The sequence below is a fragment of the Dicentrarchus labrax genome, unplaced genomic scaffold (genome assembly GCF_905237075.1).
Source record: "Dicentrarchus labrax unplaced genomic scaffold, dlabrax2021, whole genome shotgun sequence".
In the NCBI taxonomy this organism is placed as follows: domain Eukaryota; kingdom Metazoa; phylum Chordata; class Actinopteri; family Moronidae; genus Dicentrarchus; species Dicentrarchus labrax.
The window spans coordinates 22,420,727-22,444,210 of record NW_026136718.1 but is presented as its reverse complement, the minus strand read 5'-3'; the positions used below and the strand labels follow the sequence as shown (position 1 = coordinate 22,444,210).

General features: G+C 41.3%; 2 protein-coding genes across 6 annotated transcripts; one reads left to right on the top strand and one right to left on the bottom strand.

Annotated features, from left to right (window-relative positions):
- Positions 1-405: 405 nt before the first annotated feature.
- Positions 406-11,922, top strand: prkaa2 (protein kinase, AMP-activated, alpha 2 catalytic subunit). 2 transcript variants are annotated; one of them, XM_051376926.1, is made up of 10 exons: positions 406-832; positions 2,091-2,232; positions 3,378-3,471; positions 4,241-4,385; positions 5,330-5,417; positions 6,131-6,355; positions 6,831-6,993; positions 7,340-7,678; positions 7,778-7,904; positions 8,437-11,922. In XM_051376926.1, the coding sequence occupies exons 1-10, from the start codon at positions 733-735 to the stop codon at positions 8,685-8,687; spliced, it is 1,674 nt and encodes a 557-aa protein (XP_051232886.1). In that variant the 5' UTR covers positions 406-732; the 3' UTR covers positions 8,688-11,922. The 2 variants fall into 2 exon arrangements, with proteins under 2 accessions (XP_051232886.1, XP_051232887.1); XM_051376927.1 differs by lacking the exons at positions 406-832; positions 2,091-2,232; positions 3,378-3,471; positions 4,241-4,385 and adding an exon at positions 4,938-5,036.
- LOC127350373 (FYN-binding protein 1) lies at positions 11,855-23,186 on the bottom strand. Of its 4 annotated transcripts, none has more exons than XM_051376921.1 (20): positions 22,672-23,186; positions 21,033-22,192; positions 20,756-20,919; positions 19,295-19,495; positions 18,930-19,206; positions 18,696-18,823; positions 18,107-18,135; positions 17,936-17,970; positions 17,593-17,761; positions 16,115-16,274; positions 15,843-15,975; positions 15,678-15,712; positions 15,516-15,591; positions 15,389-15,423; positions 14,609-14,672; positions 14,441-14,512; positions 14,316-14,341; positions 14,012-14,045; positions 13,511-13,622; positions 11,855-13,422 (listed from the first exon to the last, which is right to left on the bottom strand). In XM_051376921.1, exons 1-19 carry the CDS (start codon positions 22,678-22,680, stop codon positions 13,526-13,528), a joined length of 2,904 nt encoding a protein of 967 aa, XP_051232881.1. In that variant the 5' UTR covers positions 22,681-23,186; the 3' UTR covers positions 11,855-13,422; positions 13,511-13,525. The 4 variants fall into 4 exon arrangements, with proteins under 4 accessions (XP_051232881.1, XP_051232882.1, XP_051232883.1 ...); XM_051376922.1 differs by having other exon boundaries at positions 11,855-13,425; positions 14,316-14,338; XM_051376923.1 differs by having other exon boundaries at positions 11,855-13,425; positions 15,516-15,585.
- Between the last annotated feature and the right edge of the window lie 298 nt (positions 23,187-23,484).

Genomic DNA, 23,484 nt, shown 5'->3' with positions numbered 1-23,484 from the left:
AACACTTATCAATGCTGACCTAACGTATATAACAAACCCAAAACAAAGACACACAGCGGTGACTAAAGCATGCATAGGTCTTCTGTTAACATTTCATTTATTTTTACATATAGCAGACATATATTAGGCTGTATAACCCACACATATATGTAAATGAATGTGTTGCTCACTACTCCAGGGGCAGATTGTTTTACATTAAAATAAATACTTAATACTACAGATTCAGAAACAGCAGTTAGTCCCAATGATCTCCAATGCACACTGGTCCTTAAAGGCAACTGGTTCATAATGTGCCACCTTACACAATCTCAGTCGCTTAGTAGGGTTACACTGGGCTGTCCAGTAGACCCCCTCGTAGGTATCTCGGTAGGTAATTGACTGGGGTGCTAAACTCGACACTACACCGGGTCGGTGGGAGATGCAGACTGTACGGGGGTATAGATGGCAGAGGCCGCTGGGCTTTCTGGAGGGATAACGCCTCTTGGAGGGATAATGCCTTGTAATGCCCCACAAGCTACGGTTTGCGACAGATGTCTGTCCTCGGAATAACAATTCCATGTTTCTGCTACAGTGTTCCCTGTGAGCCTTACAGTTAGGGTTAGTTACCTACCGTGCGCGGTGGGTCTCCCTTCCTCGCAGTGGGAGAAGCGACGCGCCCCGCCCCTCCGAGCCCCAACGGGCAGGCAGCACACCAACCACACCGAGCCAGCCCAGCCGTCGGTAACGGAGAAGATGGCAGAGCGGCAACAACAGAAACACGAAGGCAGGGTAAAGATCGGCCATTACATTCTCGGCGACACGCTCGGAGTGGGAACATTCGGGAAAGTGAAGAGTTAAGTCATGCTTTTGTGTCATACCGAGTTTAATGTTTATGTTTGCGCCTTTCATTTAGAGTAATATGAAGTAGTCTCTGTGCCCACCCCCCACTTCAACTGACAGCGTCGAACGTACCGGTGGTCAGTGAGCAGTTAGCGTAGCTGGTCGGTTTAACGGTTGCGACAGAAGGGATTTAAAGCGTAAATACGTACTGAGAATGTGTTCGCTTGAAAGTCAAATTCTTGCACCGAAGCCTCTGTGTGTACGTTAGCTACTGTTATCAGCTATGGCAGGTGTAATTACCTGGAGGACAACGGCTACAAGGAGATGCATAGTCATACTCACATTATTATATTATATATATAACGTTAAACAATGAGAGAGTTTGTAGGTTTATTTGCCCCGTGTCGCGGTAAAGGACGTACGTGAAGCTTACAGCAGCATCTGAGCTTAATGTTGTTAACTGACAAAATGTTTTTAAACGCCGTGGCTATTCCGATATGTTATCCTAATGTCAGCCAGTGGCGGCCTCTTAAGTGCTCTTTAAGTCGGAAACATGCTTTACAGGAGTAAAGTTTTACTGAAGAGGCCTAACAAAAGGATATTATTTCAGTTTGTTTAGCTAGTTTGCGGGCACTCTGCATGACCTTGTGAGCTTTAAGTTGTCGCTCTCACCGCCTGTTTCTTGTGTGCGCAGTTTGAGGGATGTGTTAGCTTAACGGGGGGTAAACCCACCTGGAGTCATGGCTGCTTTTCTAAGCTTTCATACATGATGTATGAGGGGAAATCAGTGTATGGATCCTAGCAAGAAGAATCCATGCAAAAAAAATAATAAAACCTAAATTCATATTGTTTTTATACCGAATTGAATCAAATGTGTGTCTTAGGGTACTCCCTAGGTGGGAGTGGGACCAGTTCATCCAGCCTTCTACCATTAAATGCTCATGCTCATAACTCATGTTTTTAGTGAAACTGTGAGTAGGGGTTGGCAGCTAGAGTAACAACGTGGCTTCAGGGCCTCATGCAGGCTGACAGCTGCCAGAAAGTAATGGCTTTAGAAGGCCAAAAACCTGTTATAATAATAATAAATTACTGTTTTGTTGAAGCCTGCCATGCAACATATATCCAAATCAAACCTTAACCCATTAGTGCCTCTCTCTGCCTCCCTTTGGGCATCCATATATCTCATGCCTAACTGTCTGTGTATGAGCCCTTATATACTATTACTATCTGTGTGCTGTATCTGCTTCATATCTGTATTCTTTTGTTTTCAGTCGGCGAGCACCAGCTGACAGGCCATAAAGTGGCTGTAAAGATCCTAAACAGACAAAAGATCCGCAGTCTCGATGTTGTTGGGAAGATCAAACGAGAGATCCAGAATCTCAAACTGTTCAGACACCCACATATTATCAAGCTGTAAGTGGAGAAAGACGACACATCCTTCTGTCAGATTTTAAAAATCTTGAGTGTTGACAGACGATAGAGAGATAACTGAGCTCTGTCAAATTAGTGGCTGTTGTAATGTGGGCCTTTTGCTATGTTGTGTTCCCTCAGTCTGTGTTGTGGCATGCTTTGCTTGTTCTTGTTTGTTTACTACAGCTGTGCTGTAGTGAGCATGCCCACAGGGTTCCCAGGAGGTGGAACACACAAACATACCAGTACATACATACACACACACACACACAAGCTTGGACATAGATTAAGAAATCTGTTCTGGTTAGTAGGACATCTCCAGTCAAGACGATAGAAGTTGCTACATGACTAAATCCTTGTCCTCGTCCAGGTGTCTTGGCTCATCTTGGGGTTTTCTTTGACCTTGTGTTCCTTCTCTCTCTTTCTGTCTGTCTCCCTGGTCTCTTTTCTCCTTGTCAGTCCATGTCTCTCTGTGTCTCTCAACAATCTCTGTGTTATTTTTAGGCCAGGGTTAGGGTTAGTCCACTGTAAGCTATGGCAGATATGTGAGCTCTCAGGTCAGCTTGATAGATATGGAACACTCTGTCAGAGACATACGTTCACAAACGCAAACAATCATGTACAGACAGCTCCAGATATGGATGCTGGGCTGAGCAAAGCAGATTCTATGTGATATATTGACCCTGTTTGTAAAACCAGCACAAAACTGTGTGTGTGTGTGTGTGTGTGTGTGTGTGTGTGTAAAACAGAAAAAGTGAGAAATTGTGATTTGGTTTGTGTTTATTTCTCCCATGGTGCCGGTCGTGTTGTGCTACACCCGGCTCGACAGGAATGCACTAGATTGTGATGAAGTGCAGAATTTCCCAGGAGCAACCATTCATGAGATTGGGCCTGCATTTTAATATGCCTGACCTTTATGAAAATAATGTCCTACACTCAGCAGCCATACATCACAGCTCAGCCTTACCTCTCTGTGTATTTATTCTGTGCATGTTTTGAAGTAAATAAATTTGGTTTGGATATTAGACAAAAACCTAATATTGGTATGTTTGTACTAGCTATATTTATATATATGGGTATAAGGTAAAAGAGGCTGAAGTGTTAAGTAATGTACAGTGAGTTCATATCAACACACGTTTGTGTTGTAGGTACCAGGTGATAAGTACACCCACAGATTTCTTCATGGTCATGGAGTATGTGTCAGGAGGTGAGCTGTTTGACTACATCTGCAAACATGGACGGGTAAGACATTTAATCTATTAATCGACTGATAGATTGATAGTCGTCATTCACTGGGTTCCAGTGGCTACTGCATCATCAGAAATGATTAGTTCACTAGTAACCATAACTGAAATTGGATAAAAAGTAAGGGTGTTGTGTAGCAGTGGCTGAGGTAGTGCGTAGTATGTATTAACACCTTTCATTAAACACCAATTAAGGGATTTATTATTCACTTATATATATTTAGCACCAACATATTTACTTTTTCCTCCTTTAACTTTTGTTGTAAACTTACAAGTGATATCATTTAGAATTTATGAGTCATGGAAATCTGTTCCCACACAACACCTCTGCTCCACCATGCTAAGAGCGGTCAATGACTATTTTAACATCAGCTTTACTTACCTTTAAATGTTCATTTCCAGTTTTTAAGATTTAAAGTGCACACACACACACACAGACATTCAATAATATATAGATAATGGCAGCTATATGGAGAGGACCTCCTCTTCTGGAGACTCTCTTAATTTTTAATAGAATTATCCTACCTGAACTTTATCTGGTCCCACAGCCATAGCAACCTTATGACCAACTCTGAATATGATCAATTTGTTATAAACAGGACACCACATAACCTTCACTGTTGTTTACACACATGCGCTATAAGCCTGTTTCTGAGCTTGTTTTGTAACACTGTCTCACATTCATACAGTGACACACTGTTAAATCAGACACATACTCATATACACGGCCACAGTCCAATCATGTCCATTTATATTGTGTCTTTCAGGTGGAAGATACAGAGGCTCGTCGTCTTTTCCAGCAGATTATCTCAGCTGTAGACTACTGCCACAGGCACATGGTGGTCCACAGAGACCTCAAACCTGAGAATGTCCTGCTGGATGCCAGCAAGAACGCCAAGATAGCCGACTTTGGTAGGATTCCCAAAAGAACAGTTACAGTTAGAGGGAGAGACAAAAGGATTGGCCTGGCAGAAGAATTGGTAGGGGTTTAGGGAGAGAAAACAGTACAGAATATGTTCATAGGGGAATAAAAAAGACAAAGAGCCAGAGTTTGTGGCAGAGCTGAGTGAAATTACCAAGTAATTGGACAATTTGATTCGGCAGGTGAAAGTTTATTGCAGACTTATAGAACAATGTGTAATTATACACTCAATTATACACTTGTGAAAGTGTGAAATCACCATCATGCACCTGTTAACCTCATTTTTAAATGATCTCACTGAACACAGTTTCTTATCAGCCATGGCATAATTGTTCCAGCTGATTGGTTAACAGACTGTGCCTGATGCAATACGACCATGAAAGAGAGAAATATTTTGAAAAACACACGAAGGCCCTTATGCGCAGCAGGGTGTGTGGGGCGGAGAGAGGTCCCCTAGCAACGGCCAGGTCTCATATCATGTCTGGCAGGAAGCCTTGAGGCCCAGTGTCATCTGATAGGGAGGGAATCGTTGGGGTGCGGCAGGGGTGTACAGCAGGAGAAGTGTTTTGGCTGAAAGCAACAGATACTGGTGAGCAGTAAGAGGGAGTGTTAAGGGAACAGGAATAAAAGATAAAGAGAAGGTCAGTACATCACAGAGCGTCTGGTGTTCAGCTTTTGGCTGAGGCCCTGGCAGGCAGAGAGAGGCTCATCCAATTAGATGAGCTTTGTGTTCAAAGCTTAGAGTGTTGGAGGGTAAAGGAGGATAAAGATATCAGTGGTGTCCACAGTGTATACCAAACACCTCCCTGTGCTGAGTCATGTTTAATTTAACCTGTGTGCATCAAAGAATCAATAGCAGCAATGATAATAGAGGATTTTTACTGTCAAGAGTAAAAGCTGAAGGGTGTTAAAATGTCTTTTGTTTGGCCAACAGGTCTGTCAAACATGATGTCAGATGGGGAGTTCCTACGGACAAGCTGTGGCTCACCCAACTATGCTGCTCCAGAGGTCATATCGGGAAGGTGTGTGTGTTATCAAGGCTACAATGAACAGGACAATTATTTAATCACCATTATTTATATGCTTTGGGAAAAAGAAATGTTTTGGAACAAGCAATAAAGGTGCCCTGGGGAGTTTTCTTGTAAACAAGGATGTTATGTTCAGTCACAGTACTATGTGTATCCTTGAGGTCTAACAGACATGCTGAATGCAGGTCCTTTCCGCATAAAACTTGTGCATTGCTTTGTTGCAACCATTGGAAGGAATGTGTATGCTTGCGTGTTTGTGTCTTCATGCACATGACCGATTCGCACATGCATTTAAAAGCACTATATAGGCAATTACTGATTGTCAATGAGTTTGAAAGTACTGAAGTTATGCTATATGAATACAACCAGTTGTAATTTTATAACTAACCAATTATAGTGTGTTATGAAGCATCCATCCAATTATATAGACAACAGTTACAGATGCTTCATTAGAGGATTAATAGTTGTCGACAAACACATTAATAACCCCATAGGGTTGCTTACAATCACACTTACATAACATAACATTTACAGTTACGTTGTTATAGGGTGTTATTATAAACAATTAAATGTTTATGTATTAAAGTTATATAATGGCAGTTAAAAGTTAGAAAAGAGCTACTTGCTTTTCCAGGGGACTTTGTGTGACACATTGTGTATGGATCTTTTTGTTTGTTGCGTGTCACACCGTCTCTTTACTCTGTCAGGCTTTATGCAGGTCCAGAGGTGGACATCTGGAGCTGTGGGGTGATCCTGTACGCGCTGCTGTGCGGCACTCTGCCCTTTGATGATGAGCACGTCCCCACACTGTTTAAGAAGATCAGAGGAGGTGTCTTTTACATCCCAGAGTACCTGACTCGTTCTGTGGCCTCGCTGCTCATGCTCATGCTGCAGGTGGACCCTCTGAAGAGAGCCACTATCAAAGACATCAGGTGCTCATCCTACTCTGCTAGGTCAAGTGGCACTAACAGAGGCCCTCCTTCAGCTTTTGTGTGTTTAAATTCTTCTTGATCTTTGCCATGCATGTGAAATCATTACTGTACTGTGCTGAGGATTACTGTCTGAACCAGTCAGATTTGATGGCTTTATTCACTGTTCTCAATACTCAGTAGTCAGATGATTGGTTTAAAAATCTTTGTTACAGTTGTCAGATGAAATCTGAAGTTAACATACATACAGTAGTTTGTCTCCTCTTATTGCTGGACCTGGAACTTTAATAGTCCCCCATCTGAAGTGTCATTACACAAACAGACTACTGTGTTTGACAACAGTAAGACTTCATGCAAGTTTAAATGTCACAGACTGTGACATTTAGAGATGATTCACTGACCTAAATTACCATTAGGTTTGGTTTTATAGTTGAGTGATAACTTGACAATAGTTTGAGTTGATTATTTCCTTTCTCAGGGAACATGAGTGGTTTAAGCAGGACCTGCCAGGCTACCTGTTCCCTGAGGACCCCTCATACGATGCTACAGTCCTGGATGAGGAGGCTGTCAGGGAAGTGTGTGAGAAGTTTGAATGCACTGAATCCGAGGTTATGTCCAGCCTTTACAGCGGGGATCCACAGGTACAGGCACATTCACAATTCTTTAAGTAGTAATAGAATGGATATAGTGTTTTCTCTGTTTATTAAAATGTTAATATCAATATAAAATGTAGGTTTTTATATATTTACAGGGAAATCTTTGCTTTATAATTTTTTTAGAAGCTCATTTAGGAGCAATGTGACATTGTTTTAGTAGAGTTTGTTGACAAAATTGGAGGTTCTTTAGTTGCTGCTATATGTCTGTTCTGCTTTTGTGGCTATTTTCCATCATGCTACCAACAATAGCCAATAGACTTATATCATAGTTGTTAGCTTCAGTGACTTATCTCCTTAGTATTCAGGTGACTTCTCCATCCTCTGCATGCAGGATCAGCTAGCAGTAGCCTATCACCTTATAATAGACAACCGGCGCATCATGACCCAGGCCAGCGAGTTCTACTTGGCCTCCAGTCCTCCCCAGGGCTCCTTCATAGAAGAGGGCATGCCGCTACCCCCCGGGGTCAAACCCCACCCTGAGAGGATGCCTCCGCTTCTGGCTGACAGCCCCAAGTCTCGTTGTCCTCTGGATGCTCTCAACACCACCCGACCCAAACCCCTAGCAGTGAAGAAGGCCAAGTGGCACCTTGGCATCAGGAGTCAGAGCAGACCCTATGATATAATGGCTGAAGTGTACAGGGCTATGAGACAACTCAGCTTTGACTGGAAGGTAAGGACTGGAAGGCTATGTCCTACACATGCACAGATACATACACTAAATACATAGGTCTACAGTATATAAGAACTTGATTGTTATTTTGTGTTGTAGGTGGTGAACCCGTACCATCTGCGAGTGCGGCGGAAGAATCCAGTGACGGGAAACCTGGTGAAAATGAGCCTGCAGCTGTACCAGGTGGACAACAGATCCTACCTCCTCGACTTCAAGAGCATCGATGGTTAGTGATAGACAAAAGTGATTCAGAACAATTTGTCATACATGCACCACTGCTTAACAAATTCACATAATTTTCCAATGTGTTATTGTACAATGTGTATAGCTCTACCTCAGTGCAGGTGCTGAAACTAATGAGTGTCGGTACTCAGTTTACCCCCCCAGTTTTGTGGTTCTAAAATCTGCTTTTGCTGAGTTGGTGGAGTTGGAACAGCTGAGGTGGTGTTTATGTAGATCAGGTGGCAGAGTGCACTTTTGGTACTTGTTTTAGCATAAAATGATACTTGCATTCCAGCCTACACAGACGACTTCCTCTTAGTATGGCATTTTCATCAGTTACATTAGGCTCTTTCATGCTTGTTTAGTTTCATATAAAACAGATTAACTTCATGAACTACGACTCTGTTAGGAAGAAGAAGAAGAAGAAGAAGAAGCATTTATGTGTCATTGCACAGGATACAACGTAATTGCACAGGATACAACGATATTACATGTAGCGCTGATGCTACTGTCTTCTGCTCATGTGACCCCCCCAGATGACATCATCGAGGCAGTAGGCTTTAAATCGGGTTCGTCCACTCCTCAGAGGTCAGGCTCCACAGCTGGTCTCCACAGACCCAGACTGAGCATTGATTCGGCAAGCCCTGCGATTGATCTGCCTCAGCTCAGCTCCTCTCTCCCAGGGTCCCTGTCTGGTAGCTCCCCTCTACTCACCCCACGTCAGGGATCACACACCATGGACTTCTTTGAAATGTGTGCCAGTCTGATCACCACACTGGCACGCTGAGACCTGTCGATTCCTAACCCTCACAGACCTGTAACCTGAATGTAAGTGGGGTGTTTGAGCCAATTGCTGATCCAGGATGTAGGGAGTGTAAATGTTTGGCGTGTCTTCCTCTCTCTGTCTCTTCTTTATCTCTGTTCCAGTTGTATTGCTCTGGAAGGGGGGATGAAAATGTGAAAAGCAATGCATGTCACCTCAGATTAAGGAGACATAGAGAGGAAGCCTTTTTCAGAAAGGCAGATTAATAGCTTTTTTTCCCCTTATTTTGACACAGTCCTTGAGTTAGTCATGCAGCTTAGACACCAGGTGAAAGCCTGTGAAAATGGATCCTGGGACTGGAATCTGTGAACTAGTGGAGGCCAGCAAAGGTCAAGTTCACTGTCACTCCTCCCACAAATACCTTCAATCTATTATCAACTGCTGAAATGTCATCCACCATAACACTTAATGGTGGGAAATCCTGCTGATTTTTCTCCAGACACTGATCGGAGGTCAGTTTTGCTTCTTGTCTCATATTTTGATTAAGGCACTTGTTAAATTGACGTTAAATCTGTGTCTGAGGGAACATTAACACATGTAAAATTTGATTTCAGGTTTTATATTATATGATTTGTAAAGAAGCAGCTTTTGTTATCCATGTATATTATATTTGTATTACAATCGTTATATTGTTATATCGTAATGCAGTCGTATTACTTAGCTGAAAAGTTTGACAAAGGTATACCAAATAACAGACTTTATACACCATAAAGAAGATTATTAGTATTTAGATATCAGATCCATATTTATTTTTGAGAGATTTTTTAGATACTGTAGTTATATTATTTAAACACTGCATCAACATAGAGTTTTATTCTGATTTTGAATAGAATGTAGAAGATTAATGAACCTAAAGAGACAGCAGGATAGTAGGGCGACAATACTTTGCATTTAGTGTCCTGCATTTAGTGTCGAAGCACAGATACACACCGTCTCACAAATTTTCACAATCACCATTTTATCTGATGTATTTCAAAGATACTATGCATACCATACGTATCTTTTCAATTTTTTTTACCCACACAAAACCGTCATTGTATCTGTCATAAATATGCAACACACATAGACTCATTTACACTTCAGTGTCTGAAGTCTGTGAAAACATGGCAAATGTTCATCTGAAATCAGACCCCAGTTTTCTCTGACCAACAGTAAATTACCCTTAAATATTTATACTTTTATTTAAGAGAACAAAAACAAGCAAATCTTCACTTAATGAATTCAATTAAAATGGCTACTAATCATATTAGCCGCAATAAATGTAATAGGCCCTGTGTCCATCCTGTAGGTGAACTAATTAAGAAGTGTTGACGATAATCAAGGAGTAAACAAAGATGACTCATGTGAGATGGTGTGTATCTGCTGCAGGACAGAATAAGCCACAGGAACCTTTCTCCAGTTGCCTTAAAGAATGCAGCACAGTAATTCTGTGCATATGTTTATGGAGAGTGTGTGCATGGGCCAGTGTGTGTAATGGAGATCAGATGAGTGGAGAGTGTGTCACATGACTGTCATGTTTTCTCACTGACAAAGATGATTTATGAGGAGGATCTCTGTAGTGGTTTGAGAGATTGGTAGAGACAAGGGTCAAAAACATGATGCTTCTGTGTTTTGGAGCTGTTGTCTGTGTGTGTATCTTCTGTTTAGCTGTCGTTTGCTGTTTTTATTGCGGGGATACACAAACTTTACTGTACTATTATAAATGTTCTGCATCGTCCTGTCAGATCGTACCATAGCAGGGTTGTGTGTCGCTGTTGTCATACAATATTTTGTCTAAATCTTTTCTGACTGAATGTAAAGTGAAAGCCAGTGCTGCTCAGATAAATCATTTCGTCTGTCTTTTTCTCTGTTTTCTTTTTCTTAGTTATAAAGCAGTGTTGTTTGGATAGAGAGCACTGGACTGTTGCCTTTCTACTGTTAGCAGTCAAACACAGGGACGGGTAGTACGTACTCTACTTTAGGCTGGTGTCAGAAACTCCAAAATGGTCAATGGTCTCATTATTATTACAATTTAATCATCATTATTGTCACAGGCTTGGAGCAAGAGGCAGATTAGGGATACAACTGTACAATGTAAAAATATAATTTTATCAGGTTAGTACAAAATAGGAGTGATGAGATAGCATTTCATAATAATGGGGAGAATTTGGCCATGTTGGCGGTTTACAGACACTGGTCTAGACTGAATATTCACCAAGATAAGAACACTGTTGCTAACTTTGTTGGACCTACAGTAATCTGATACAGACTGAGGTTTGAGTTTGTTACTGTGCACGGTTGTAAAAGAACGGGATTCAGTAATCTTTGCCTTATGAGAGCTTTGGGTTTAAACAGTGAAAGCCATCTTCTTTCTTACTCTGCTGAAACCCTTTATTACATGTGTTCTGTTTTTATGTCCTGTGTATGGTTGCCTTACTTGTCTGCGACGGCACATATACCACTGAATACACTCTGATGTCAGGGAGAAACTCTGCTCCCTGCTGCAACACACATGCAACTGCACACACAGCTTTGTAAACACTAATTCATGTTCTTCAGTCAACCCTCTATATTACACTCTATTGCTGTGTCTTAAATGACTTGTCCTCTGTACAGTGAGCTACTTTGATCACAACAGGATCATATCTGGCACATTCTGCGTTTATTCCTGATTCTGCTACTTGTGACAACAATATAAACTACTGATGAATGAAGTCGCTATATTGCAGAGGTCATGGTCATTAAAAGCTCACCATATAACCAGTATTTACTGTCAGATGTAGTACTGTACCATTAAAACTGTATGCAACCACCAGTGGCACGTTAGTCATGTAAACTCTAATCTGTGTTTAGAGCTGGGAAACACATGCCAGAGGGCTTGATCAAATACAGACTTTCCGTGTTGTACCAAAGTGAGTATTTTCAACAGCAAAGCTGTGCTCTCTGTGCATCTGTGGTGGGGTTCTTATGATTAGTCTAACCTTAAACACCCCAGTGTATGTTGTATGTTTGTGTGCACACTGGTTATTGGGAAAGAATGTGTATATGGGTGTGTTTCTGCGTGTGTGAATGTGACAGTGTGTTTCAACTGTCTATCCCTGTCTCTTTGTCTGATTGGGGTTTGGATTTCTATTGATATGCACTGCATGATATTGCTGTTATGATTTGCACTTTAATGAGTATTTATTGAAAAACAATAAACAAACATATAAAAGGAAAATGTTTTTGTCCTAAAGGCTTTGTGAATTTTAACACACACACACACACACACACACACACACACACACACACACACACACACACTCATCACAGAGGATTATTTTTGTGTTTTTTCCTGACAAAAATGCACCCTTAGATGTCAACAACAATATTTTACATGAAAATGACCTTAGGTGATCATCACACTACTTTCTCTTTCTGTAATACTTATTATTCATCAGCTTGAGGGAAAGTTTAAAAGAAAAGTGGCACATGAAAGTGACACCTGCCAGACATCCGCTCCATAAAAATGAAAGAAAGAAAATAAAGTTTATGGATGCTGATTCCCTCCAGAAAATGCAACAATGACCAATACACAGCAACTGGTACAAGTAGAAATCTCTACTTGTATATTTTAGATTACACTCCACATTATTTATTGGTAAAATAATTATAATATTAACCTCATATAAGCACTTCAACAATCTATAATGATCTTTAACAAAATGAGACTAAATAAAAGAAAAAGATGTATAAAAACAGCACAATAATACAAACACTTGGGAAAAACTGACTAATATCAGGTGACTGCTGAAGGTGGTCTTAAAAACAATGTCATAGATGTACATGTATCATGTTATGGATCTCATTGGGTACAGCCGGCTAAAATGCCTTTTAGTTATTGCTGATGATTAAACCTAAAAATCTGTGAAGTCTTTGTTCATTTGTAAGTTTATCAGCTAGAATGCTATTTACTCCTTTGCTACCAACACTGTTAACTGGTAACAAGTTTGTAGGTCACTTATGTCAACAGCCCCTGAAACTGCTGTAAGTAGACTAAGATAAATATTCAGACACTGATAACTTGTTGGGTGCTTTGAACTGTGCTCTCTCCAAGGATTGTGCATAAGTGGTTGAGCCTGAGGAACAATTCGGCAGGAGAAAATCTATTGATTACTGGAAACATAGATTAAAATGTTTAGTAAACAATTCTCCCTGTTTGTCACGTGTTTGCTTTGTTTTTCCTCAGAATGGTGAACCTGACAAATACCTTGGTCTGTACGTCCTCCCCATATTTCCACCACTTTTAATAGATTTGTCTTTCTAGTAAATGCACATGAGGTGTGTAATTTTCCCTACAAGTGCCTCCAGAGTCACTGTACCCAGAAAGCCTGTGTGTGTGTGTGTGTCTGCAACAGTTTGTAAGTCCTTTCCTGGGATCAGCAGATCACCTTGGTCCAAGGTTCAAAGTCACTCGTAGCCACCGGGCAAACTGTCCCCCACTGGTTTCACACCAAATGCTTCGGAGAAAGCGCACAAAGAGATTGCTTGTCGAGAAATCCCCTCATCTTGTTCCTCTTGTAAATCATCGTACTGATCCATAAATGCAGTCAACAGGTAAATAAGGTCATAGTCAAGAAGATGAAGTTACTGTCACAGTATTAGATAACTGATGCAGGTCACAGTGTGAAGAATAACACCATAGACAAATCCTGTTTCCTCTGCCTGGCTGATATTTGTTCTGCTGTAACAAACAAAAACACAACATAGTATCAGTATGTGAAGTGCACAGTGATGTGCAGTGAAGAGTCCAAGCGATTGATTCTCACCTTGTTTTAGGATTGTCACTCAACAGTCAAGTCCGCATACAGAAGAGGAGGAGGTAAAATGAGGATATCAGTTTGATCAAAATCCATTTCCTGTGTGGAAACAGCTACAGGCCTGTGGAAACACAGATTTGTAAATAACTCAATCTTTCCTCTCCCAGAAATGGATGTACAGTGTGCAGACGCTGCCATGTTGCCTACTGTACAAAGGAGAGTGACTTCATTTTGAGCATGAATATGACACCACTAACAAATGTGAAAAGCACCTGCTCATTCGCCTTCCAGGAAACAAACCAATTTAACTTTCTGGTTGGAGAATGAGTGGATTTTTCATCCATCTCTCTTTCTCTCAGACACAAAAAGTATAAACACTTTTCAAGCTCAGCGAGCCGTTCCAGGCAAAAAGGAAGTAAAGGTGTCTGTCTACAGGTTGCACAACATGTTCAGCATTTTTCTGTGTCTGTGTGTGTATATGTGTGTGTTTTGTTTTGTTTTTTTACTCACAGGTGAACTGCTTCTTCCTTCACAAGCACAGGGCCTAAAATAGAAACAAAATCTGTTCATCAATCACATCAAAAGCTTTGGAAAGAGGATGGATAGATAAATAGATTCTTCAATGATCGGGCTATTAAGATATTAAGTTAAAAAAAAGTATTCACAATAAACTTAATAAAATGGAATGATAATGTTGCACATCATCAGACATACATCATTTATATAACCGCATATGGTTGTTATATATTGTACATATACTGTCTATTTCCATTCAACACTTCTATAGTTTTTCTATTTTTCAGGCATCACTCACTTGTCTCTGGTTCTGGTTCAGTGCTGCTGTAAAAAAGAAGGAGAAGCTAAAGTTAAAACCCCATTTGTGTGTCTATGTCTGAGTGTGTGTATACTGTATATAGCAGGTTTGGTCATCGTGCCTACCTGGCAGCTGGCTCAGCAGGTTTGGGTGAATGGAAAAATGTGGCCAACTTCTGAAGTGCTTCATGTCTTGCTCTGACAAAAAGACAAAAACACATATACTGTATATCCACACTCTGCTTATGTGTATATGTGTGTGATCGGCTGTAAGAATGAAGCTGGTGAACTCACTGGGAGCCATCTGAGCTGGTTTCACTGCGACTGTGCTGGTGGTTTACGCTGAGGTCTTTGTTACCTTAAGAAAAGAAACAAACTGGTGAATATAATACACTTAACATAACATCATCAAAATTAATTAGACCATAATGACACCAAGTCACTGTTAAACCTTGGACTCGCCATTACACTCTATAATAGTTAAGTCTTCCAGTTACACAAACCTAATGAATCAGTATTTAAAGTATGTAAACAAGCCCCCCGCCCCCATGTAGATATAAACAGCTCATTTTGGGGTTACAAGATTCAGATTTTTCACTAATGACAACATGAATATTATATTCCATTTCTGCCCATAGAGCCTCCAAAGTGGTACACACTGGACCCTAATGTGATGTTATTTACAGTATAAATGTGTAAGGACTGCACAATGCTCTCAGCTCACATGCACAGAATCACAGATGACACTTTTTTACTGCCTTTAAAACCCATCTGAAGATACACACTGGTTAAAGGATACTGTGAGACAATTATCAACTTATCTGACATATATATGACTAGTAATTCCAGATGTTTGTAGTATCTCTTGTCTATTATATCTGCCCCCATAAAGATAACACATGGAGGAGAGATACAACACTACAAATACACTTTTTGTGTGGTATATAACTAGCTGATAATGATACAACAATGAGTTTCAGGCAATAAGTCGGGTAAAAAGCGATCACTTTTTGTGCCTTAAAGCCACAGAGATGAAGTAGTGTTAATACAGAAGTCTGATTTCTATTTCCTTACCCATGTCTGGCATTGAGAGTGTCCTGGTGTGGCCCCTGCAGAGACAAAGACAATAACAAGACAAAAATGTAGTATTCATCAAAAATGAACAATTGAATCATGTAAATTCAGGATAGTATGGACTTACATTGGAGCAGCAGTTTCAGGGGGAGGGGAGAGAGTTTCATCATCATCACCGGTCCATTCCTCACTGTCATCTGAGACTGAACATGTCAATGTCAACATCAATCTGCTGCAGAATAACTTAACTATATCCTGTTATTATAAGTAAGAACAGGAAGATACTTACAACTTTCTGCTGATAGTGGATAGTGGTTTGAGGCCCTAAGAAAAAGAAACAAAACAGCTATAAATCCACTCTTAACCTAACAGTGTAATACACAATGACTGAGCAGTTGCATATTTTGGTTTTTCGTTGTATTGTCTGTATATGTCACCCCCTGTGCACACGTACCTGCTGCCTGTGCTGGTAACCTCCGGCTCAATTACATTGCTGTTGCTGCCCATGCGGGTGATTGCAGCCTTTTTTCCCAGCTCCAACATCTCCTTGATGTCCAGCTCCACATGATCCACTGAAACATACCCATCTGAAACAAACTCACAGAGTCAGCGGTGCAGTTCACAATCAACAACTGCAGCAAGTTACTAAGTTGTCCGTCCCTCTTGCAAAGATATAGTTGCATCCTCCTTCTTTATGCATGCTTTTACTCTTTTATTGAAACTCACAGTTGTTGCTGCTGTCCTTGGCCAGCCATTTCCCTTTGGGACAGTTGGTAGTTCGAATGATGCTGATCATGTCACCGCTCTTGACGGGCAGATCGTTCTTACGTCCCTTGGTCGTCGCAGTCACTTTTGCCTCGTACATGGCATCCTCATGTCCTGTGATCTAACAAATACAGTGGCAGGTTACAAACACACACACACATATACATACACAAAAAAAAATTCTCACATAAACACTGCTGCTATAGAGAGTGTGATAAATATAAACTTTTTGATAGACCTTTTTCACAGCAGACATTGTGATATGTCATAGCAGGGAAAGCACAGGTGTAGTTAATAACATGAATCAATGATGTCTGCTTTCCACTTAGGAGAGGTCCTGGTGTTGTGCCTCACTGGGACACTTAATGGAACAGAGCCTTTGTTAATGTCACTAATTCCACCTGTGCTCTTCCTGCTGTCACATGTCACAGTGTCTGCTGTGAAAAAGGTCTGTCCTGAGGGGCTTCACACTTAATGACATAAACTTATTGTTGCATTGTTTACAATACATTGATATTGCAATAACAAATATCCGTCTCTTTAGTGGCCAAATGCTCCACTATGTCCACCTGCCAGTCACTGACTTTGACTGTCAGCAGTTGGGGTGCTGGAGAGGTAGTTTTGCTCAAACAACGGGTTTTAGAGTTTAGTTTTTTTGGCTGAAAATAGCAGCCAAAAAGGATGCTGTTAGAGTGGTAAGAGTTGACCAGAACTATAAAGGTTTGGGCCGGACAACCAAAACAAGTTAAAATTTCCTAGAATGCTCCATAGAGCTGAAGGAAATTACAGAGTTGGACGATAATTCTCTGTGGGTTTATAGGGACCTTGTTTACATAGAAATCATGTGATATAAAAATATCGATTATAGATACAGTTTTAAATATACTGGGTAGTGTGTTATCATCTGGCTTCATTAATGTTGATTAGAAAAGTATATAGTGCCAGTTATTTGATAACCACAATGTATCCAATTCCTCCTGTTTGGCCATGGGTCTAGATGAGTTTTTCCTTCAGGGACCCCTTTTCTGCCATTGAGTAAACTGACGACCCCTTACTAAGTGACATATTTTATGGATGTTTCAAATTATATTCAGTGCATAACAATAACAGTACAGAACAGACCTGACCCCCAGACTGGGAACTACTGGTCTAGATTAACGTTTTTGAATGTAAGCAGGACCCGATGGATCCTGGAGAAAGTCATTTTCTGATGTTATAATATGGTAGTAATATATCACAGACTAAAAGAATAGTCCATAGATCTGTCGGATACATTACCAACAATGCAAAAATGTTTACACAGATTCCTTTTGAGCATGCTTAGCGCAACTCTTCTACAGGGAGGAATGAATCCAGACAGGTTTGTAAGCCAAGACACCCTCCCCTACTGATTGCTCAACTTCCATACCTCACTGTTCTGTCAAAATAAAATCACTCACTTTGAATTTCTTCTTCATCTCGTTCTCCTTCTTTTCCCTCTCTTTTTGCTCCTTCTTTTCCCTTTCTTGCTTCTCCTTTAGCTCCTTCTTCTCCTTTTCCAGGCGCTGCTTCTCTTTCTTTTTCAGCTCTTTCTCATCTGGTCCTTCTGCAGCGGCTTTCTTGTCAATCCTGCAATGAGAGAATGAGGGATATCATCTTGTTTGTAAGGGACTCCTCACTGCATGTTTGAATGGCAGAGGAGATTACGAGGGAAACAAAGGCAGATCAAACTCTCTCATCACTGACAGTGTCTGGGGGATAATCGAGATGAAAAAAGAACTGGGTCAAAAAATAAGGCCTTACTTGCCAAACCTGCCCGTCTTGCTTTTCTCTTCATTCTGTAAACACAAAGAGATAAGGCTTGATTCATTTTGAACTAAATTGTCAGAAGCTCCGACTGATAAGCAACACTTATTGTGAAGAGAAATAAATTTTTCATTTAAAAAGTGACTCATTGTTCACAAAGATACTTACTGTTTCCTGTTGTGCCTCAGCGTAAGGATCTGTGGAAAACACACAGTTGTGCAAAAGGGTCAAAATTGTTTAAGTCAACGTAGAGTACATGAGAGGTTCACAGCATATCAAAACATTATAGGGTTCAGTTTTGATACCATCCTCAAGATAGACATACACACAATAACATTATATATTCATGGATATGCTATGCAGTATACATAATATCTATATATATCTGCCTGAGATGGTCAAGCAGAATTCAATAGTTCTGGATGGGTCCAGTTTGATACACATTGAGAAATACTTTTGTTTATCATAATTTAATGGAATAATATTGTGGTCTACACCTCTGTCATTTAAATTCATGGTTATATGCAAATACTAACTAAAGGATATGTAGAATATTTTAGGGAATCCAACTATTTAGTTTAATGTCACACTTCATTCAGGCACTATCACTCAGCCAAATACACTGAACATAAAGTGTTTACTTTATAAGTGATTTAGATATCTTATCTATATAAATGCCCTGATGTGATATGACTGATTCAAAAATTCCAATTCGCTCATTGATAATCAACTACCAATAACTGAACAGAGTTCTTACTCTTTGGTGGTCCTTTGCGTTTCTTGCCACCGTCAGTCTTTCCTTTCTTCTTGGTGGCAGATGTGGCAATGTCCTCATACACATTTTCTGTGCTCTCATAGACATCGTTGTTCACTCCAGCTTGAAGCCTGAGCGAGTGATTGGGAAGGAAGGACAAACAGGAATCAGAACCAAACTCTCAGAGATGAACGAGTATTCTAAAGCAAAGAGAGTAGAGTTATTCATGTTTCTTACTCTGCCTGTGGGGAAGATTCCTGAGAGGTAAGGAAGGAGGATTCTGGTTGTGGAGTATCTCGGTCTAGTGCTGCATGAACCTCAGCTCCTGGAGTAGTTATACCGTTACTGTAAAACTCTGGCATGTTCTGTACATCTGGACTATCTGGGCCAGTGTACTCTCCATTCCCCCAGTCTGACGTCTGCAGACTGGAAGAGTGAGCATCTGAAGCCACATCGTCAAACTCTGGGAGATCCGTGGTGTCAGTCTCTGAGAATTCAGGAGGAGCAGGGATCTCTGTAGATGAGGTGAACAATATGAAAACAACATTAGTGGGGCTGTTTAAGTTTAGTTTCACTAAATTGTAAAGTAACGATGGCCACACCGTTATCTTCCAGAGAAGGAGGAGAAGGAATGAATTCACTCAAGTTGACAGAAGGAGGTCTGTCTGGCTTCGCTGGAGCAGGACCCAGAGATTCATGGTCTGGGAGGACCTTCCTGGGTGGAGGAGGTGGAACCATCAACAGCTCTGGGACAGCGTCAGACCCTTCCTCAGTGATACCTTCCAACACTGGAGAGACTTGCCCTGCACAGAATTACATGGAGTTAATACATCAGTATCAAAATCTTGGGACTTGTTTGTCAGATATTTTCTGTTTTCACAAAGTCTCGTATTACAAAGGAAGAGACGTCTTCAGTATAGCAGCGAGACTTGCATTTGAACACAATGCAGTAAAAACAGTCAAACACCTGGAAGAAACTCCCAAACACAGAAAGGGAGAGAAGGCAAAGGCAAGTTGGGTGGAAGAGTTTGATTTGTGAGGAAACCAAACCAGTCAAACACACTGTAAAAGTTGTTGTGATGTAACTCTGCAGAGCGGAGATAATGCAATTACGAGAGAAAAAACAGCAGAGCTTAAAAAACGTACAACAGACCTTAATTCAAATGTATGTTAAAGAATTATTTGTATTTGTTCTGTAACACTGAGTTTTAATTTAATCTAATGTACTTGTAAAGCCCTCTGTTCTAGAAAAGTGCAATATAATTAAATTATTGTATTTTTCTTTCTTACAATGCAATATATACCTGTCCACATTGCATGCCCATTGAACTGTCCTTCAAATTTGATCACTTTGTATTGCACAATAAGTAGTTTTAAAGATCAGAAGACTATCATTTTAAGGAATCATCTTGAATGATTTGACTTAGTGTCAAAAATCCTTCTGTACTGAGAGTTATCACAAAGCATATTACTTTACTATAGTGTAGGAGAACTTAATGAAATGTTAAATGGCATGAGGTCGTTTAAAATTAATACATGCACAGGAACACCTACATACACCATTAATAAGCTCTGCATAAATGAAGTTGCTGTCAACACAACACCAGACTCACTTCTTATCCTATGTACAGTCAGTTTAACAGACATTAAAGTGTTTGTCACTGTAGCTCTCTGACATAATGATGGACACAGTCCTGTCATTGCTCCTCCTCTCTGTCATTGCTGACATACCTCTGCAGCTCTGCCCTGCCTGCTGCTCAGTTGTTTTTGGCACAAAAGAGGAATACCAGCACTGTTCTTAAAGCAACTTCTCCTAACCAACACCTGAGGGAACTCTGTGGTGTAAACCATACTATACATACCACATTCTCTGTATAGCTGAAACCGCATAACAACATGTTCTGCAGGTGCACAGTACGTACCTGATGGCCTGATGATGAAATATGCTGTTGTGTACAACATGTTGAGGTAAACAGTAAAAAAAAAAAATCAAAAATACCACATGTCCACAAGAAAGCATGAAGCAGAGAGGAGAGGAGAAGAACTGACTAGTCCAGACTTACGGTGGTCAAAGCCGTTAAGTTGTGCCGTTTTCAGGAGGGCGTTACCTCCCCGATCCTCATAATCAATGGGTGGGAGATCTGGGAGAGAGCAGGTGGGACTCTGAGGAGGGGGGAGATCTTCTGGAGGTGGGGTGACGGAGGAGGAGGTGGGGTGTGTCAGCGGGCTGAAAACAGATAATTAAATGCTAAAAGTTACTAAATAGTATAAATCATCTGAAAATTCTGCCACGGCCACTCTTCACAGCTTTAGGTATAGAACTTTCTTCTAACTGTTTACCTAGTCTTCCTGCGGGCCTTCTCCAGAGCATTGAAGATCCTCTGGTCACACTGAGAAGTTCTTTTCGCTGGGTATATGTCCTCCGCCCTCTCCAGGACTGAGAGGGCTGAGATCGGACGCTCGTCTTTAGGAGACATCGGAATGGATGGAGGGTCTAGGAGCTGCTCCACTGCAACTATGTTTACAGCCTCTGCACCAGCCTCTGCTGCAATCTCAGGCTCAGGAAGTGATGGAGAGGGAGTGGAGGCCACTGGGGGAGGACCAGAGACGGCACGACTGGGTGGAGGGGTTGGGACAGCGTCAGGGGGACTTGGAATAATTTCATTTTGGCTGGCAGGCCTGGAAATGGGCAGGGCAGGAGTTTCTATCTCAATTGGGGTTTCACTCTCTGGGGTTGGGACATCAGCCGGGATATCAGGAACAAAGGCAGGGACAGTGGAGGGCGGGGTAATTTCCACTGCAGCACTGGAGTCAAGTAAGGTGGGGATGTTTGGTAGAAGGGCCTTTGGTGCAGAGATTTCAGGCTCTGGTGGTACTTCACTGAATTCAGAAGGTACTGGGATAAGCGGAGCTTGAACAGGAACGTCTGAGCTAGGGGCATCTAGGATCGGATTTTCTGGAACCTCGACTGAATTTCTTTTAGATGACTTCTTGAAAACCAGGAAGCCCTTCTTCTTTGATGTTGTTGCTTTAGGTGGAGGCGTGGCTGGCACCAGCTCTGAAGTGCTCTCCTTAGGTGCTACATGGAGCAATGAGAACCTTTTGTCCTTACTGTGCTCTTTCTTCTGCTTTTGATCAGATGGATCCTCATCAAGCTTCTCTTTGCTTCCCTTTGTTGTCTTGTCTTTACCCTTTCTCAACTTCCCCTCACTCTTGTTTTTTCCCTGAGAGTTAGCCGGGATGAGAGGCATTTTGCTCTCCTTTGTGTCATCCTTGAAGACCACTCTGGGGGCAATCAGTGCCTTCCCTTCCAGGCTCTCGTTGATGGAGGTGAGCAGGGAAGGGCGTGCTCCTGCAGGGAGGTAGTGAGGGGGGCTCTGGGGAGGAGGGACAACCTTTGGTTTCTCTGGGAGAGCAGGTTTGATCCTGGGTTGCTGCTGCAGGAGTATTTCTTGATCCTGGAACTTGGCCCTCAGGGCTTTAAAGTCCATTGTGTTCTCCTGGTTGGAGGCAAATACATTATATGTTCACTCTTAGATAAGTGGTCTGAGATCACAAAAATGTCTGACACTTGTTATTTAAATTGAAGAATGAAACCATGCTAATGAATCCCCATTCACTACACAATGGTGGTTTGTTTTTATGCCATCTATGTATCTATGAGTCTCCCTGTAGAGTTGAATAGAGAAAGTAGGCAGACCTGATTTGTAGTGATACGCCTAAATCTGGAGGCTTAATCACACACACGACACAGGAGGCTCAAATTTGTATGATTAATGTAGTTACTGGACTATTATTCTATTCACTGTACAGACACTGACTCAGTCACAGCTCACTCAAGATTCATATATGACAGGAAGCAGACTTACACCGGTTGACACAATATAAATGTCACAATAATCAATATTATCGTTATTATATAATAAAGGATCGTTAGACACACTACGGGAGGATTTAAAGATATCAGAGAACAACATACCTGATCCATTGTGTTTTGAATGATCCACCGGAACGACAAAAGCCTTCTTGGATAAGTAAATTAATTCCAGAGAGTTTCTTCTTCAGCCTCTCATTATGTGGCCGATGAAAACATACCGTTAAGAAATAGTCCCAGCACTTTTATCGACCTGTCCCAGCTGTGTGTGTGTGTGTGTGTGTGTGTGTGTGTGAGTGTGTGTGAGTGTGTGTGTTGTCCTACACTCTGACCGAGAGAAGTGTGCGACCCAGGCGCACAGGAGATGGTTTCAGTGTAGGAATGAGGTCGAGTAGGAATACTCACACTCATCTTTAAAAAACCGTCCGTCCCGTCAAACGGGTCTGTACCCGGTTGAGCATTTAACACAGCACACTGACTCTCAACAGCTCTTGGATTTTTTTTTTATCCCTCAGGAATGTCGCCGGGTTGGCACTGCGCAAATGTGAGTCACTGACATGAAACCTAACTGGAGTTGTTTTTCTTAAAACTGTAAAATTTCATCACACACCAAGTCATGTGCCTGCTGTGTGGCAGTGTATGTTTCTGTTGTCGTGAGGAGATGCTGTATCTAGGTAATATATCATCAGATCCGTGGTCTGTTGTCTGGGGCTTAAGTTTAATGGTGAAGGTAAACATAGAGGAAAAGGAAACACAAGAGGTCGGTCAACATTCCAGTTTTGTTACACACAATACCAAAGTATTTGAGCAGCCATTTGTAATATGGCATATACACACAGCACATCCAACAGACAGCCTTCATAAACCGGCATTTAAGGATATTCTGTCTAATTGCCAGCCACAGTGTGGAGGTGGGTG